The following is a 20,409-nucleotide window of genomic DNA, read 5'->3' as shown; positions in this document are numbered from 1 at the left end:
TTCTTTCCGGGTTCCCAAACCTCCCAAGGCCCCAGCTGCAGCCACAAGGGACACCATAGTCACCTTCAGAAGCGGGAAAGATAAAGCGGCGGTCCTCGCGGCCCTCCGAGACAAAACTCCCCTGCAACTGGAGAACATGCACCTGACCTTCTACGCCGACCTGTCCGGAGGCACACTGGCCTGGCGCAGGTCGCTTCAACACTTCACGTCCTTACTCCGACGACACGATATTCCCTACCGCTGGCGACCCTCCCAAACACTCCTAGTACAGCATGAAGGAAAATCACACCAGGTCCACGACACACAGGACGCAGCAAATCTCCTGCGAAATATGGGCCTACCACAGCTCCCTCACACCCAAGCGGGACCCCAAGACCATACCTCCCCAACTCACAGCTGGGACCCGACACGAATTACCACATTCGTGCCCAGGCATAATACGCCGGACGCATACGCATCGATTACCACATAAATGAGGGATACGGGACCCTCCACTTATCCTCACGACACCATGAGCTGCCCGCAGAGACTCTGGGGACCGGCTCATCATGCCACTGGACTCTCACCCAACTGTTGCTTCCTGGACTCTATGGTTTCTTGGGTTTCTTTGTTTTACTTGCTTCACGGACCGTACACATTGACCCTGACTTCCCCACCCTACCGCGTTCTGCACGACTCGAAGACCGGAGAACCCCAGACCCGCGAACACTCCTTGACTGCATCCGGAGGATGACTAATCTGGAGCACACCGCAAACACAGCTTGATCCGCCAAAGACTCACCCCAGCATATGAGGCCATCTTGAGAGGGACGTAAACTCTGACACTGAGGCCCACATTTCCTCACCACAAACGGTCACAGAGCCGGTAGCGGACATGGTGGACTCCAGCCTTAGCGGCCACTTATAGGCTCACCACACCCTTGACTTTCACGCGGACGTACGAACCACCTCCGCAGCTCCGACCATGGAGCCTCTGCACATCTATACCGGGACTCAAAAGTTTGTTTTTATGCCATTGTTTTTTCCCTCCCTTGTTTTTCTAGGTGCTGCATCACGACAAGGTAACGCCAACCTTGCCTCCCTACACTATACTGCCCGTCTTTGTAGGCACTGCTCCATCAGAGGACATCCAGTCCTGCCATGCTCTAAATAACGTAATATCCTATGCAACCATGCTACAACGTTCCTTGTTCTGTTTATTATTATTTGCTTTTATATCCTTTTCTATGTCGAACCCAGCAACCATGTTTGAACCGCCCTTAGGCAATAACAGCATGGTCTTGGGTGTTCACACAGACGGATAGTTGAATCCTGCGTAATTGTATAGCCCAATCTTCCTAATCTGATGTTGTATCGCTCCACTGTCTATCTCACCTATTATTACTAGAGTAAAAGGTACAGCTAAAAGACAACCTATAAAGTCTAGCCAGAAAGTGAACACCTACGAACGTACATTGTGCTCTGAACACACGATAGTGATACCAACAAATGCCTACTCTTGCCTCTGTAACCACAAAATTGTGCATAATCTGACACTGCTATATTTTATTTTGCCTTTTTCAACGTATAAGCGTTGACTTCGCTTGTTCGTTTGAAGAGTTCGTAAGTTATACTTAGGTTTCGAGTGAAAATCCTCCTACACCCTATGTATGCTCAACATTGTGCCTAGCCACCTAGCGGTGCGATCCCTTACACATACCCCAGAAAAGTTAGTTACCCTATGTCTATGCTCGGGGCTCTGCAAAGTATACATTGTACGGTGATATGAGGGTATTGCCAGACAACTAATCTGAAACGAAATCGCACAACACTTGGTTCTGTCCGCATGTAAGCCCCTTAAGTAATTGATAGAAATGTGCTTGTAATTCTAAACATGTATAGAGACCGTGCTCATGCAGGGGAGACGTATGGTAGGACTACCTGTACAATTCTCCTTCATTGAAACCTAAAAACGTTAATCTTTGTTAAAACTTATACTTAAAATATTTTATTTTGCCTTTTTCAACGTATAAGCGTTGACTTCGCTTGTTCGTTTGAAGAGTTCGTAAGTTATACTTAGGTTTCGAGTGAAAATCCTCCTACACCCTATGTATGCTCAACATTGTGCCTAGCCACCTAGCGGTGCGATCCCTCACACATACCCCAGAAAAGTTAGTTACCCTATGTCTATGCTCGGGGCTCTGCAAAGTATACATTGTACGGTGATATGAGGGTATTGCCAGACAACTAATCTGAAACGAAATCGCACAACACTTGGTTCTGTCCACATGTAAGCCCCTTAAGTAATTGATAGAAATGTGCTTGTAATTCTAAACATGTATAGAGACCGTGCTCATGCAGGGGAGACGTATGGTGGGACTACCTGTACAATTCTCCTTCATTGAAACCTAAAAACGTTAATCTTTGTTAAAACTTATACTTAAAAATGTGCCTGTTCATCAACTGCCATGACATGTAATACCTCTGATTGCTAACTAACCTCGATGTCGCTGTTGTGGCGCGCCAAGGTCGTTTGTTCATTTTGTGCACAACAAAAATAAAGAATTTATAATAAAAAAAAAAACCAAGGACAAAACCGTTGGTGAGTAGATATATTTGTGCTGTAGTGAAAAGGTATGAGACTAAATCAGTGGGTCCCAAACTTTTTAGGTTCAAGGCTATGGCTATATATATATATTGTTTGAGTGAAGGGGTGTGTTTGTGTTAGATTGCAGGAGTGTGCTTATATGTTGTGATGGTGTTTGACTTCTTGTCTGTATGCACATACATACTTACACAGATATTCATGCACATTAACACACAGATGTATATAAATACACGACACACACACACACACACCGACATATACACACACACACACACACACACACACACACACAAACATTGATACATGCCCACACCATGACACAGATACACAGACCTAAAAACACACACCCTGACACACAGATGCACATATACAGACGTGTACGTGCACACTGACATATATACACACACACACGTGATTTTATTTTGTAAGTTTGTTTTATATATCTCCAGCCACCCTCCTATAGGTTTACCTTATGGGCCAAGAGGGTGGCTTGGAGTCCTGCTGCTGGTGGGAGTATGGGGTCTGGAGCTCTTCGAGATCCTCTCCCTCCCGTGCTGTCTACCTGTGACAGGCTGACACCCAACCAGGCCCCTGTTCATTAGTAATGTTTCCTCGGTGCTATAATCATAACACCGGGGAAACATTCTGCGGCGCCCCTGTGTGCACGTCACACAGTTTCGGAACCGCTGCTATAAATTAGTTGCCAAAACTTTAAGCGCTTTAGACTCATCAGGATAAATGGCGTCTGAATTTTCTTCTTCCTCTTAAAAATTGGAGTCTTTTATTAGAATACATTTTAGAAGAATTAAAACATGATCCTGAAGACATGTGATCTGCGTGTGCAAATACAAAGCACCGAGACATTTCAATAAATCATTTCGACACTGAATTATTTATATTAGACTAACATTATATTTAATTTGAACAGAAAAACTGTTTAGCTACACATTCTTTACTTATTTGGCAGGACTTTCTATAGCTCAGTAGCTCTATCAATTGTCCCCTCGACACCACTGAAGATATCGGAGAAGGTTACTCACAGTGGCTGCAGTGAACACATTGACTTGGCCAACTTCCTGTACCAAATGACACGGCGTACCGCCTCCTAGCTCACCTTCGTTTTCAATACTATCCAGTAATCATGGAACCTGTGTTAAATGCTTTGGTTGGAACAATTACTTCCAAGACAAACACAGAAGAATAGTTCTCCATCGAAGGGTTGAACAGATGTGTTTTCAGCGGAGATGCCCTTTCTATTTAAGCCTCAATCAAGATTGCCTAGTCCTAAGTATAATCGTACTACTCCCAACTCTTACTGGCCTCTACATCTGGAGGCCTAGCAGACTCTTGTTCTCCCTCCTGTAGTCTGGGTGGTTTTACCAACATTTAGAGATTTGTATTCTAAATGTATATATTTGGACGGTGTTATTTGCATGTGTCCCGTTGGTATATAAAGCTACTGCGGACTAAAAATAAATAATTCATCGAGGTAAAATAAATTATATATATATATATATATATATATATATAATTTATTTTACCTCGATGAATTATTTATTTTTGCGCTATTGGCTGGACTCTAAATACCGAATAAAGTGAATGTTAGACCATCGTGACATATATGCAGCTCCAGAGATTTGGAATTCAGACAAATTGCAATAGTTTTGCTGCATAAGCCTGCCAACCTGGAGATTATATATAGATTTTATTTTTTTGCATGTCCTCTTCCCCCCCTCTTCTGGTTACTCTCTCAATTTATATGCAAGCCATATTATTATTAATATTGGCATTAATATAGCGCCAACAAATTCCATAGTGCTTTACAATATTATCAGAGGGGATTTAACTATAAATAGGACAATTACAAATAAACTTACAGGAACAACATGATGAAGAGGACCCTGCTCAAACAAGCTTACAGTCTAGGTGGGGTATAAAACACAATAGGACAAATAGGACAAATGGCAGTAAAATATGCCCATCAGTGTATTGCAAAATATATACATAATATTTGGTCAATTTCTGCTCTTTTTTTTTCAAACAATCATCCAAACAGTCAACTGAACAAGTTTTGGAGGTTTCAAAAACTAAATTTCAAATAATGTGTAAAAAAATAAAAAATAAAATATTTGGCGAAACCAAAATTTTTCTGTAATGTGCAAGCCTGAGTTTCAAAACACAAAGTGAAAAATTACTGAAATGTATTTTTTAAAATATTGATCTGCCTCTCCACCAATTATTTTAGATATGAGGATTGGCAGGTCAAAATTGGTTTAAAATGTAGAACACAGGTCTGGGACCTCCAAAGCACTGCTTTCGGGCACGAAAATTGGGGTTGATACCTGCCCCAATCGAGCTTCCCAAGTCCCACAGGGACGAAAAAAATTGTGAGCGACACAGGCAAACGGATCCTGGGATATCAGGGATTATCAGGCCAGCAGAGACCTAGGTCTAAGATGGCGCCTGCAAATTCCCTTCACCAAAGGGGAAATCAAAGCGCTCCTAAAAGTAACCGAAATACATACTGGCAACTGACGTGGGAAGGGTCACTAAAGAGGTACAAACACTCGGGGGAACGAATAAAGGCATTGGAGCGGGAGGTGGCGGAGCTCGTTGAATTTGGCACTGCTATTGCAGAAACACTCTCCAGCCTTGGGGAGACTTGAGTCCATGCAGGCCGGCATGGCATCCCTGGAAGACACTGGAATCCATGGTAAAACACAAAGGTTAGGGGCATCCCTAAAAGTGTCATAGTGACCGAGCTACCTGCATACATAGGCCGACTCTTACAGGCACTGATCAAATGAAAATCAACCTCTACTATCCCACTGGATGGGATCTTCAGGATTTCTGAGCTGCCAAGAGCTAAGTACAAGGGGTCCTGTGATGTGATCACACAACTGTCCCACATTGGAGATAAGGTAGCTCTCATGAAAGCAGCCAGGAGCACACCATCATAGCTGTTTGAGGGTTACAGCCTATCCTTTTACCATGACCTTTCCAGGGCTACACTGGGGTGGAGGGCTTTGCTGAGCCACGTAACCCAATTGCTCCAAGACAAGGAGATACCGTATCGATGGGGCAACCCCAGATCCCTGATAGTGGAGCGCAATGGAGTGGTCCAAAACATGGCACGCACAGCAGAATTAGAGGTGTTCCTCAGGTCGCCGGGGCTCACTCTGCCACCTACCACAGCCGACAACGAGAAAAGCAGGAGAGTGAAGAGTGAGACAGTGACCCAATCCACTGTGCCGGCTGGCACTCTCCCCATGCCCAAGGGCCTATCACCGGATGATTGCAGGAGTTGCTACCTTTACTTTCTACAACGAATGGACACAATGGCGCTACAGGTTGGCAGTTAATCTACACTACAGCACCACGAAAACCATTTGTTTTAGCGTTAATTACCCCCCTCCCCATGTTTAGCTCTGACACTAGCTATACTCAACTAGCCGGGTTTTTTGTTTTTTTATTTAGGATCTTACTGTTTATTTGCGTCGAGCCTAGCCTATGGCCTTGCATTACTGCATAAGGTCAGCACCAGGATATGCCTGCAGTTGGGATTTCTTGTCTGGATTAATGTCCAATCCTGGCATAACATATAGCAATATAGCAATTACCCTTAATATAAAGAGTACTCACCCAGACCACCTGTAGGGTAGTGCATAATGAATCCTCTTTATAAGCCCTAGACAGCAGTGCAAGCAGTTTTCATTATACGGAATTCTCAATGCTTGTTTATGCTATGTTTTAAGTTGGCATGAACCTACCTATGTTACTCCGGTTATAAAAATGTGCAGTTTTACGATGTTATATACAAACTCATTATCATTCTAGGTCAGTAACACGGCACTTTAAAAAAAATAAAGAATGTCAAAAAAATAAAAAATAAAAGTGAAACAGTTTCTTTCGAATCCATGCGGTTTAATTTTGTGTTTTCATTTGTTTATTTAAAATGTCACATTATGTAAACTCAAAATATATTTGTGCTTTTTGTTAGGAATGTTTATACTAATTTTTTTTTCTTGGCTCGACTTCTGCGTTAGATAATCTTTCAGTCTTTGGTGTCATCTTGACCTTGCTAATCATGGCAATCAACAAAACAGGTACCTAACAGACTGATATAAAAGCATGCAGGAGGCCACTGCAAACGAAGTACAAGCACATGTGACAAAAATATCACAAATGGAGGGGCGGAGCCTAGCTACCGAGCCGAGCAGACACGCTTCATGAGAGCTCCTAACTAACGACGCTATTTCTACCTGATTTGGGACACGAAATACCTCCACATCTGCACAAACATACCTCTCGACACTCACCCACAGCAATGGGTCGCAAAACCAAGAAACTAAAGCCAGACAAGCCGCGTCAGGGCCTGCATATCGACGACCTCCTGCGCCAGGCCAGCAACGCGGCAAGGCCCAAGATGGCCCTCACAACACGAATCTCACTAGGACACAGCAACCTACCACATAGGCACTAAAAACGCTACCAGGTAGTCGCATTGTTACACATACCCTACATTACATACCACTTTGTTACATGTATTGAATCTCACAGAAAAGCGATGTTATTTTCATGTCCTGTTATTTTCAGGTTTTAAAACAAAAATATTGTTAAAATGTTGACAAAACGCTATCAGACGCTGCATGCTCTATTGTTACTTCATGCACAAACAAAAATAAAGAATAAAAAAATAAATAAAAAAATTATATAACAAATAAAATCTACTTCCACATGTATATTACAGTTTATTAATAAGAGCACAAATAATGGAGTGATTGTTATAGAACACACGAGTTATTCAGTTGCATCGCTGCCATGGAAGGGCTGGCAAGTAGAGCAGTGGAGTAATTACCCCCAGGGCCACCAACTTAAATGTTTATGGTGTTGACTGCAGCCAAAGAACACTAGTATACGGGTATCGAAAATCCCTGAGGTTAGGTTAGGTTTCCCCTCCATGCAAAAAAAAAAAAAAAAAATAGGTTTTTACAACCTTCCAGGTTTAAAGTTGCGAGCCTTCCCTGATAACCGCAATATTTTGTGTTATATTTCACTCCAGTATTTGTTAACATTGGTCCACTGGCCAACTGTATCTTATAAACACATTTTCTCACAGCAACGATTTCAAGGAAAAGTGGCAGCAAGTTAACAATCAGAAAAACAAATTAAAATATGACTGGCAGTTAAGAAAACTGGAACAGAGGAGCCAAATGAATGCCATAACATCCGCCGCCACATCCATGCTTGATGTTAGTGTTTACAGTACCTTAACATAACATACGGACACGCTGCATGTCAACAAAACAAAAGGCAGAAATGTTAGCTTAGTCTGTCTTGGACAGAGTCATTATATGTGCTCCAATTCAAAGAAATCCCTAGTGCATGAAATTGGTGTGCGCTGCATTCATTCCATTAAACAATATTTCATAGCATCAATTGTTTTACTTCCAACACAGTCAATTTTTCCCCACCTTTACATGGCCTTGGAGTGTGCATGACTAGTCACTAAATCTAGTGCCAATTCACATCAAAGTGAAAATACAGCCTTCCTCCCTAAACCTACTGTTACTAGAGACCCAAAACCCATTATTTTTTAATTTTCTGTAAACAGCCAAGCAGGAAGGTTCTAAAACAAACACACAAAGAAAAAAAAAAAGAAAAAAAACTACACGACTTGTCCCGCGTTTTCCTGAACTCTGTGAGGTTTGTGTATAAATACTGGGTCAATCACCAATACCAAGCATGGTCTATTTGGTAATGCATAACAAGGTCTAAAATGGGCTTTAGAAACAAGGCGGAAAGGGATACGCTCATTACGTTATATTCTGGTATTTGCAAATTTTATTATGATATCTACTGTACTGTCTTATGGTGTTAACGGTAGAGAAACAAAGTGATCCAACATGGCACACTATTGCATTTATTTGTATATATAATGTGTAACAAAATAATAGTTGGATCATTTTTCTATTATGGCACAGCTTGCACAAAGGTATGCATTTTCACTAGGAAACTTTTTCTGCATAACGGTGTTACACTTGCACCACTTAACCAGCCCCCAAATGTTGGGTGGATGGGAGGTAAGCTCTACACTTACCGGAAGAGTGTGTCGATTGAAAATATACCTCTGAAAATATTTTTTTTCCCTCCACGGTATTTGTGAATGACAGGTTGTTTAACAAGCTAAAACCCGTTTGCAAAAACAGATCCACTAAAAACTGTAAATATTACAACATTAGAACCTGATCTGTGTTCTGTAGGCTATACAATGTCAGCATCAGCAACAAAGGTACAAGGATGTATGATCCGGATCCTTAGAAAACACATGATCCTGTTCAGGAGATGTGATTATTTGTCACACATTTTAAAATTTCTTAAAGGGAGCTCACGCAAAATACGATGTTAAACCATTACTACTCTTTTACAATTATGACTAAAAAGAAAATGTCTTCACCTGAGAACGGAGCCAGAAATCTTTAAAATGAATGACTGTGATAATGAGAAACAGAGAGCCAATTACAGTTCGAAATTTGCACAATTCAAGAAGTGGATCTAATTTAATTAGTTACAGTATTTTATTTTTGAACCAAGTGAGATTTAATAACATCTGGAACTACAAGACTCCCTGTAGTATTATAAATATGTCATTTGATAAAAAAATAAAATAAAAATACATTCTTAACATATTTAAAAGCAGTCCACACTATGTAATTTTTTTTATTTTTTTTAGTCTTAATTTATTTAAAAGTATCTGTATGTACTTGTAACTTTCAAATGAAAAATAGAAATGATGGGACTTTGCAGTCCACTACAAGTCGTTACACAGAGATTTAGTAATCCATGGTTACACGCATGCACCAAACACTTGTCTTATTTCAGTATTCTATGCAGGCAATACTTACGGCGTTTCTGTGACACTGCCTGCAGGCAAGCTGTGACGATGTCACAATTCTTCTGCACCTTGTTCTGGAGACGGTCTTTCTGTTTAAGCTGACGAAGAAGTTTAGCAGAATGGACCCAAATTTGGTGGTCAAGTTCTTCCCTTATAGCCTTAAGCTCACTGCAATCTGAAAGAAAAGGAAACGCTGATAAAATTCATTGGAGGCAGAGGGGGAAGATTTAGGGTTTCAGCAAGTACACTGATTTTTGTCAAAAAAAATTTCAAAAAAATAAATAAAATAAAAGTAAACCTTGACAAAAAGCCTCCCCTAACTCCATACACTTCTCAATGACCCGTATTACTGCTAACTGAGAATTGTATGAATGACCAATACCAAGATAGTGCAGGCCACCAACAGTCTGACAAAGTGCTTGAAATGAACACTTTTCAAATAAGCCTACAGGAACAGGGAATGTAACCATCACATTCTTGGAGTATTGCTTTAAGATAGTGTAATTAATGTAAAATATAATTAAATGTAAAACGAAACGGACAGCAGTCAAACTAAACTAGTATGATAATCCCGCTCCTTACCCTGAGTCATGTAGAGATTGAAACAAAGTTTCATTCCTGGCACCATGACCACTTCAGTGATCTTAAGTTTTCATGCCTAAAGGCTGTATGTGCAGCGTTACATTAGAAAACTCTGCACATAACGAATTTAACCCCTTCGATGTTGGGACCCCTTCGATGTTGGGATGTCACTCCACCTATGGCAGAGTCATTGCAGCGTCATCATCCAGATCGGAACAAGAAACACAGACGTTTGTTCATGAGTGTCAGCTGGGCGCTCTGCAGGTAGTTGGATATTGTCATAGCAGGAGAAGAAACCCAGTACCTAGCAGAACACAGGTAAGAGGGCAAACCAAAAGGGATTTGCCCCATCACTGGGGAAAGGCGCCAGTGTACTCCTAGCATCATAACCACTAGAGCGGACTGTAGAGATTAAGATGCTTGTAGTAACTCTTTCATATACACTAAATTAAAATAGACAGGATTGCCGTGTTATCTTCCTGCATCTGGGATTACACAAAGACAGGCAGTGGTCTAATTAAATGTGTGAAACGGAAAATACAAAAAGAAAAAAAATAAATAAATAAACCATTTAGAGGGCTTGGTTTGGCCGCCAAGGAATACTACTTAGCTCTGAGGTCCTGCCACTATCCCGGCTACCCATTGTTTTATACTAGCCACAGACGCCGAGAATGGGGAAAAATTCCAAAGTTCCCACATGGCGTGAGGCCTTCCATTCACCCGACTCCTCCACTCTGAATTTGTCCTTGTAGGCAGAGATTCGGAGTCTGTTCCTGGGGACACAGACTGGATGGCACTGCTTAAAGCATTGCCCACAAAGGATGATCAGAGAGGAAAATGTGACCTTTGGAGCTGACTTACAGCTCTTGCGAAAATTTTTTTTTTTTTTTTTTTTTTTTTTTTTAAATGCAGGGGTTGGCGGATCAGTTCTCTAGGATAGAGGCAGACCATCTCATGGGTGGTGACTTTAATGTACCCATGGACCCAGCACAGGACACCTCTAGAGGGATTACCTCCATTCCTAAGCACAGTGACTACATGTTTTAATCTACACGGATAGGAGCGTAGTCTCCTTTATTTGTATTTTTTTTCCTCCCTACAATCTGTTGTATGTGCAACTTGTACAGATAGGTACAGCAACGTGGGAAATTCCTTTATACATCACACTCAACGCGTCCTTACCTGAGCTAGTAACATATACAGGCTCTGGGAAATGTGAGTGTGATATCTATAGTGTTTTTAGATACATTTACTGATTTTATGAGATTTTATGTCTGATTCTTCCTAGGAAATATCTCGGACACCTTAAAGGGTATATACTTTTTATAATATTTACATCACTTGTGGTACACTGTTACGTCACCTTCTTATTGCGCTGTTCACCATTACTCTGTATTCGTCTGTTTTAATTGTGGAACTGGAGTGATTGTTTTCATGGTGGTAACAAGCTGCATAACACCACACTGTATGGTATTTGTTTGCACTTTATAGTCAGTGCCCGTTTTTATTACGCCACTTCATGTAACTTATACTCATGACATGTAACTGATGCAGATGAAAAATAAACAGACTTTAAAAAATACTTAACCCATTAAGGACCAAACTTCTGGAATAAAAGGGAATCATGACATGTCACACATGTCATGTGTCCTTAAGGGGTTAAAGGACCACTATAGGCACCCAGACCACTTCAGCTCAATGAAGTGGTCTGGGTGCCAGGTCCATCTAGGGTTAACCCTGCCTGCTGTGAACATAGCAGTTTCAGAGAAACTGCTTTGTTTACATATGGGCTAATCCAGCCTCTAGTGGCTGTCTCATTGACAACCGCTAGAGGTGCTTCCGACTGTGATTTTCACGCTGAGAAGACGTCAGCGTCCATAGGAAAGCATTAAGAATGCGGCAGATGACGTCGGAAGAGGGAGGAGAGTCCCCAGCGCCGAGGGAGTCCGGCGCTGGAGAAAGGTAAGGGATTAACCCCTTCCTCCCCCTAGAGCCTGGCGGGAGTGGGACCCTGAGGGTAGGGGGGGGGGGGGACCTAAAGACCATATAGTGCCAGGAAAACAAAATTCCTGGCACTATAGTGGTCCTTTAATGGAAAGCTTTAACTCAGTCACCCTGAAAAAAAATAAAAAAATTAAAAAGTCCAAATGAATCATCTACTTTCTCTTTAACCCCTTAACGCCGTTACGGCGTTCTATGCCGTCGCGGCTTTAAAGGGCTTTAAAGCCGTTGCGGCGGCATAGAACGCCGTAACGGCTTGCAGCCCCAGGAGATAGGAGGTACTCACCTCCGCCGCGATCCTCTTCTGGGGGGCTGCCTGAGAGCCCAGGCAGCCCCCCTCCGGCAAATGAGGCCCCCGGGGGCCATGTGATCGCTCTCAAAGAGCGATCACATGGTCCCCTATAGCTGGCTATGGATCTGCCAGCAGGGGGACTGTCTAAAATATTAGACAGTCCCCCTGCTGGTAGGTAGTGTAAAAAATAAAATATTAAAATGTTATAAAATAAATTAAATGCCTTTTTATATATATATAATATGTATATATATTATATATATATAATATATATACATATTATATATATGTAACGTCATACGTAATGTATTTTAATATCAATATTAGTATATATATAGTATTAAAATACACTTAGAATGACGTTACATATATATAATATGTATATATATTATATATATAATAGATCTACATATATATTATATATATGTATAATTACAATAATACATAAATAAAATAATTAAATAAATAAATAAAATATTGAAACAAAATATAAAATAAATTATATATTCATATGTAATTTCATTCTAACTGTATTTTGTTATTAATATATATATATTGGAAACAGAATACACTTAGAATGACAATCTATATATAAAATACAAATAACCGCAAATAAATATATATATATATATATATATATATATAGAGAGATAAATACATATAATTACATAAAAGATTACATTAGTATACACGTAGAATTTATATACCTATAAATGCATATATATTAAAATTCTACGTGTATATTTAAGTAATTTTTTAACATAATTATGTCATTTGATTAATTAAAATTTGATTGACATGCCTGACAACACAGGGAGAAAGTGCAGAGAATTTAATTCGCAAGCACTATATTTGACCCTGTAACTCTCCAAGACACCATAAAACCTGTATATAGGGGGTACTGTTTTACTCGGGAGACTTCGCTGAACTCAAATATTGGTGTTTAAAACTGGTAAATTGTATTACAACGATGATATTTTAAGTAAAAGTGACGATTTTTGCATTTTTTACAAACAAACGGTACTTTTATGGACTATATTATTGTTGTAATATGTTTTACTGTTTTAAAAAACACTAATATTTGTGTTTAGTGAAATCTCCCGAGAATAACAGTAACCCCCATGTACAGGTTTTATGGTGTTTTGGAAAGTTAGAGAGTCACATATAAGGCTTGCATTTAATTTTTTTGACATTGAAATTTGCCAGATTAGTTATGTTGCCTTTGAGACCGTATGGTAGCCCAGGAATAAGAATTACCCCCATGATGGCATACCATTTGCAAAAGTAGACAACCCAAGGTATTGCAAATGGGGTATGTCCAGTCATTTTTAGTAGCCACTTAGTCACAAACACTGGCCAAATATTAGTTTTTTGCTTTTTTCACACAAAAACAAATATGAACGCTAACTTTGGCCAGTGTTTGTGACTAAGTGGCTACTAAAAAAAACTAAACATACCCCACGTTCAATACCTTGGGTTGTCTACTTTTTCAAATGGTATGCCATTATGGGGGTAATTCTCATTCCTGGGCTACCACACCGTCTCAAAGGTAACATTACTAATCTGGCAAATTTCAATTTGAAAATGGAACGTTCTATATTTGACCCTGTAACTTTCCAAAACACCATAAAACCTGTTAATGGGGGGTACTGTTGTACTCGTGAGACATCGCTGATTACAAATATGTGCATTTTGTTGCAGTAAAACCTAACAGTATTATGACATTTACAGCTAAAATGTGAGGCGGAACTACAAATTTAAAAAAAAAATTAAAATTTCACAGTTTTTTTTTATTTTATTCATAATAAATTGTTTCATATACAAATATTTTATATGAAATGAAAGCCCTGTTTCTCCTGAACAAAATGATATATAATAAGTGTGGGTGCATTTAATATGAAAGAGGGGAACTACGGGTGAACAGACATATAGCGCAAATTCCAGTTTTTGTTTACGTTTTGTTTTGATCAGAACGTGCACTATTGACTCCGTCCTGAAGGGGTTAATCTTAAATCTCTTTAATCTTAAAATGGAGCTTTTTTCCCCATTTCCTTTAAAACTATGCCCTGTTATTTGTGTTTTCTACACCATTATTTATCCTTCCACTACAATCAGAGACAGGCATACAACCTTTGGAACTATTAGTCATTCTTAGTGTAAACAGAACAGTAGGATTCCAGCCAAGAAGACTGTGTGACTCCATGTTCATTAGAACTCTTCTTTGAATCCCAGGAACACAATTATAATATAGATTCCAAATCAATACATTTAATTACATGGGACTTTATAAGATAAGGTATCCCTTTCTCTTCCTGCACAGAACTTTTTAATGTGAGAGGTAATGATACCGGAGAAACTGACGGAAGCCAAGCACAGAGAGATGGACACAGGTTTCTTCAGGAAGGAAGAGATTCTTTATTGGATCACCGATCGGGACTCAGAGGGACTAGCGTCACCAAAATACAGCAAAGTCTGAGCCCCGGACAATAGTGCAGGCTCCTTATATAGGCATATAACTCCTCCCATATTAAGCTCCACCCGCACACTCTCTTAACCAATCAACACAAATAAGAATTAACTTCCTGTTTGACCGCATGGCTTGTCCAGCACAATGGAGGAGGGGGAATACTATATCCTGTATTCTTGCACATGCTCCGTACACTACTGATCGTATCTTGCCACGTGCAACCAACTGATCGATACGTCAGCATATGCACGTACACATGCCACGTGGTAATCTCGGCCTACTAAATTTATTTTTACCGAGATTCCACCACAGTAAGCGACACTTTGCAAAGGATAGCAGTAGATTGTTCCAGATCACACAGTACCAGAACATTACATTCGGAATATAGTGCATATAATTTAGGATACAATTGCACCTTGTGCACAGGATACGGATATTATATACGGAGGCATTCTCTGAGCCTTCCTTCTTTGTACCTTGTGAAACTTTAACTCTGCTACATGCTACGGAGGGGGCTGTGGGGCTCTGCCTCTGGATAATGAAGGGCCAACATTGGAGGAGAAATTAAAGTAGATTTAAAAATAAAAATAAAACTAAATTTTTTTAAAATTTTTTAGCAAAAGCCAATGTAAACACCAGTTGGGAGGGCAAGTGTTAACATGAGCCTTATATCCCAAATTAAGAAAGTCCCACTGGGAAGGAGAATAATCCACGCATAAAATAGGATTTCCAAATCAAATTAAGTCAAAGAATTTTGAATAGTGGAATTAAGACAAAATGGTTGGGATAGAGGATAGTGGTACTGAAATCCATTCATGAAATAAATTAAATATAATATGTACCGGTATATCCTATTTATGTCAGAAACATAGTTCGAAGTGTTGATTAGCATGGCATGGCGATTTCTGAGGTTTTGTAGCATACCATACTACATCAAGTAACAGATCATTCCACACGTCAGAATCCACAACAGCTCTGTATGCCAATATGTTTCTGCCTATAACAAGATCTCATTACCCAACACAAAGTGTTCACCTTAAAGGGTAGACCTGTAAACATTGTGATATTAACATCAATGCTAGTGGTGGTTACCCTAATATGCTACATGCTTGTAGTTGCTGTGATTATTCCTCTTGACAAGGTCTTGCCACCCAGCTTTTGGTTCCCAAGCAGGGTCAATCATGCATGGGGGAGGCAGGAAGGAATTAGGGTTCATGTAATACCCACAATCCCGGCATTATGGTAGTGGGGGCAGCTGCAGCATGACAGATGGAAGGTATTTATCAACTAAATCAATTAGTTTATATAGAAGCTTTATGACAAGCAATATTCATGAAGGTTTCACTTTAGAGCACACGGTGACAAAAACATGCATAGAAAATAAAATCAGCATCATCATTAAAGAACACAAACTTTTTAAAAACTGGTACAGTATATATGCGTGGGGCAGTAAGTACAAGTGTAATAAAATTGGAGGGTTGAAAATGGTAGAGATAGCCAATTTATTTCTATTGGTTACAAGATTTATGCTCAGGATGTACGGGTAATACAATGCTGATGTCAGATAGCATTTTAACCAGTAGGTGGCGATGGATAGGACGGAGGACAGGATGTGTATTACAAATAGGCAGCAGCATTACACAACCAGGGAACAAAAAACACAGTATACAACATGTAAAACCCTAAGTTATAGACTACCAGGGGGCAGGGCCAGGCCATCAGGGAGAGCAGACATGCATAGCATGAGCTCCTCTACGAAAGCTTAAAAACCTGCATTCTCTGGAGGGGTATTCCCCTCAAAAGCTACCTCACCGACTGCTTTTCAGCCCCCCAATTGCGAGGGAGCTCTCTGGGGCAACTTTGAAGCCTCTCTGAAAAGCCTGCGGCCAGAAACTGTCTTGCAGCCAACACGCCAGTAGACCCCGTGGCGGGGAGAAGCGGCTGATCTCCCAGCCTGGAGCGGCCAACACTGGCAACATTCACTGCTACAGCCCCGTTTCCCCCCCTTGGACTGGCTGCTACGACACACGATTGTGCAAGTCCAGCTGCAGAATCCAAGCCAAAGCTTGATACACAGCGTACTACTCAAAGATGGAGGCGCTCACTCCATGTGGTCCTGAACACATAAAACAGGGTCAGCTGGAGGAAGTGCTACAATGCTTCAGGAACTCCATCGTCCAGCATCAGGTGAAGCTACAACAACCCCAGGCAGGAAACAGAGCAGCAACCAGGCAGTGAGTGGCGCCTCCCCCCCAGGCATTCATCACCCCACACACCGAGTAACATCTACCACAAGACCACCGGGGCCAAAGACTGAAGGGGTTAAAACCCCAGTGCATCGACAACATGGATGGAAGAGTCCTATAGGCGGCATGGTCCCACGGCCTGGCCTGATGATGCAGGCAGATATCCAAGCCCTGGGTGGAAGGTTGTTGGGTACCAGCTGTGTTGGAAATGGTGTGGTGAGGTGGACACCTTCCTGCACTGCTGGTGGACATAGCCAGAACTTAAACCACTTTGGACTGCAGTTGCATCTCTACTCACTCAAATTCTAGGTAAACACAGAAACAAACCATACCTGATTGATCCTTGGGCTCTATCCAAACCTATAGACACTTTCGCCAGAGCAGAAAACAAATTGGCAGCATTATTACAGTCCCTGTGTAGGCCACTGTAGGTATTCCTTCCATGGATACCATAGTGAAGACAACATAAGCAATAGAAATGGATCAACTCACATCCCAACTACATGACACCCCTAAATCCTGTCACAAATGCTGGGATCCTTGGCTCAACGGAAATATCCCATCTATTTAATGGAGACAACGCTTTAATCTAGCTGCACAACACAGATCCTCCTTGACGGGGACATTTATTTCTACTCTTCTCATATCCACCTCCTCCCTCTATTTTTCCTCATTACTTATTTCCTACATCAGGGTATGACCTTGTGTACCCTGCTTTATTTTTGTTCCCATTTTCGGACTCCTCCACTATCTCTAAACCTACCTACCTTCGTGATGCTACGTGAACCATATCCCTTTCCCCATTATCCTTCCCCAAGCACCCCTTGACTGCCCAAAGTTAACCCTGTACACATTGCAGCCTGGGAGTAAAGATACTTTCAGGATTCACTACTAATGTGTGGGATATTGGTGAAATTACAATTGCCAGTCTCCAACCTAAAACATCTCCCCCTTATTCCCCTCAACTCCTCTCCTGTGTCCCGCAACACTAACCCTACATTCAATCTGCCTTTTCAATTTTACCAAGGTTTCCGGCTACAGTACATAGGACAATGGTAATGCCCTTCAGAATCATAATGTATCCAACCTAGAAATGTTTACATCTGGTAATAAGTCTGCATAGGTCTAAATACGGTCTTGTTTTCCGTTTGCTAACAAGTGTTCCTTTTCTCCTCTTTACAACCAATTGTGAATGAAACACACACACACACACACACACACACACTTTTATTCAGGGTTTATAGCGGGAATAAACTAGGTTTACTTTCCTCTTCATTATCTGGGCCAATATAGAAACATAGAATGTGACGGCAGATCAGAACCATTCGGCCCACCTAGTCTGCTCAATTTTCTAAATACTTTCATTAATCCCTGGCCTTGTCTTATAGTTAGGATAGACTTATTCCTATCCCACGCATTCTTAAACTCCCTCACGGAGTTATCCTCTGTCACTTCAGCTGGAAGGCTATTCCATGCATCCACTACCCACTCAGTAAAGTAATACTTCCTGATATTTTTAAACCTTTGTCCCTCTAATTTAAGACTATGTCCTCTTGTTGTGGTAGTTTTTCTTCTTTTAAATATAGTCTCTTCTTTTACTGTGTTGATTCCTTTTATGTATTTAAATGTTTTTATCATATTCCCCCTGTCTCGTCTTTCCTCCAAGCTATACATGGTAAGTTCCTTTAACCTTTCCTTGTACGTTTCATCCTGCAATCCATGAACTAGGACATCAGTAGATTTTGTAAATCTCCTGCTGGACTGAATTCATGTTTCCCAAATTACTGCATTTTTATTGGGTGTCCATAATATAAACAATAATTATAATGGTACATTAAGGATATACAATACATACACCAGTTTACAGCGCCAACTGTGCATAATGAACTTTAGAAAACTGGTTTTCAATGGACTCATTATGAATAAATAAATAATCTAATATCCAACCTCTCATTCCAAGATTGAATGTCCAATATGTTACCGTCACTTGAGAAGTAGGTATGTGTGTGGAACGCATATTGCCATAGCAATGGAACGCATACTGCGTTCAGGGCGATCCAACTGGAAGCAGAAATGATGCGTGGAACACATACACTACCCAGTGTAATGCAAGCCGGTCCATTCAAACAAGACCGCGAAAATTTTGATCAGAAACACATGAGGACAAACAGAACGAGGACCTATGGGAAGAGCTGGCCCTTTTGTTAACCAATGAAATCTACTGGGGATTTAGTCACACCTGGACTGCTCTTTAATCAGCAACAACGGGTAATTGTATTTAATGGGACTGAGAGAGGGTATTATGCATATTTTTTTATGTATTGCGGTTTATTTTTTATCTCTGATGAAGTCCACTGTGTTGGACGAAATGCGTTAGAAGTTTTAATAACTTTTTTTTTTTTTTAAATATACCAATATTTTATCAGGCAGTTTGTGCCTAAATACATATAAATTCCCTGCATGTTTCCAAACTTGCTCACACATGAGCGAACACGACCGACTTGTAAACCCCTACATTGCCTTAAGAACATGCACGACCCTCCCGGGGCTTGAACAGACAACACCAATATACCATGTACCACACTCGCTAATAGCCCACTAGGGATCCACCCATGATAAACAAACAAAAATGTGCATAATCACAATCACTATATATGTGTAACACGTACAATATCACACTGTTTATATTGCTAAAAATGTCAATTATACATCTCTGTAATGCAATGCAGAACAAAAATAAAGAATTAAAAAAATTATATATATATATATATATATATATATATATATATATATATATATATATATATATATATAAATTTTTGCATTTGAATCCCAACTTTGTATCCTGAAGTACCTGCTGACTATTTACTATGCCTAATGGTGGAAAGCGGACCAGTGCAATCCCTGTGTGGATTTCAAGGTGTTTACCGGATTTCTATCTTGTGAGTGCAATCTAACATCGCTGTGTGTTATTCATATATACTGTACATCACTATGTGCGGTTTGTTTTATGTTTTAGCACCTAGCTGTATCCCTATTTCTATCCATCATATACGAGAATGAGCGGCATTTGAATGTGCTCTCCTGCAGAAGTATCACAAAACAGGTTTTTACAAGTTCTGTTTTAGTGCTCTGCACCACTATTTACCCTTATAGCCAGAGTGAGTTGCGAGGAGCACTATTAGCCTAAATTGGGGTGCATGAGCAGAGTACCAAATGAGAGGAAAACTGGTAATGGTAAATGAATTTAGAAGACAGATTAAAAAATTAATAATGATAAATAAAATTAAAATATATACAATAGCTGATCTGTATTCTTGCCCTGAAATTCATGCAGCT

General features: G+C 40.4%; 1 protein-coding gene across 3 annotated transcripts in view; it reads right to left on the bottom strand.

The window, feature by feature from the left end:
- Positions 1-20,409, bottom strand: part of TBC1D30 (TBC1 domain family member 30) — a 67,900-nt gene that overhangs the window by 28,604 nt on the left and 18,887 nt on the right. For all 3 annotated transcript variants that reach the window (XM_063447065.1, XM_063447067.1, XM_063447066.1), the window contains exon 3: positions 9,493-9,657. In XM_063447065.1, the coding sequence (XP_063303135.1) occupies positions 9,493-9,657 (165 nt within the window). The remainder of the gene's footprint in view (positions 1-9,492; positions 9,658-20,409) is intronic.

The sequence above is a fragment of the Pelobates fuscus genome, chromosome 3 (genome assembly GCF_036172605.1).
Source record: "Pelobates fuscus isolate aPelFus1 chromosome 3, aPelFus1.pri, whole genome shotgun sequence".
Classification (NCBI taxonomy): Eukaryota; Metazoa; Chordata; class Amphibia; order Anura; family Pelobatidae; genus Pelobates; species Pelobates fuscus.
Note: the sequence above shows the minus strand (reverse complement) of the source record. Positions and strands in the feature narration are given on the sequence as shown.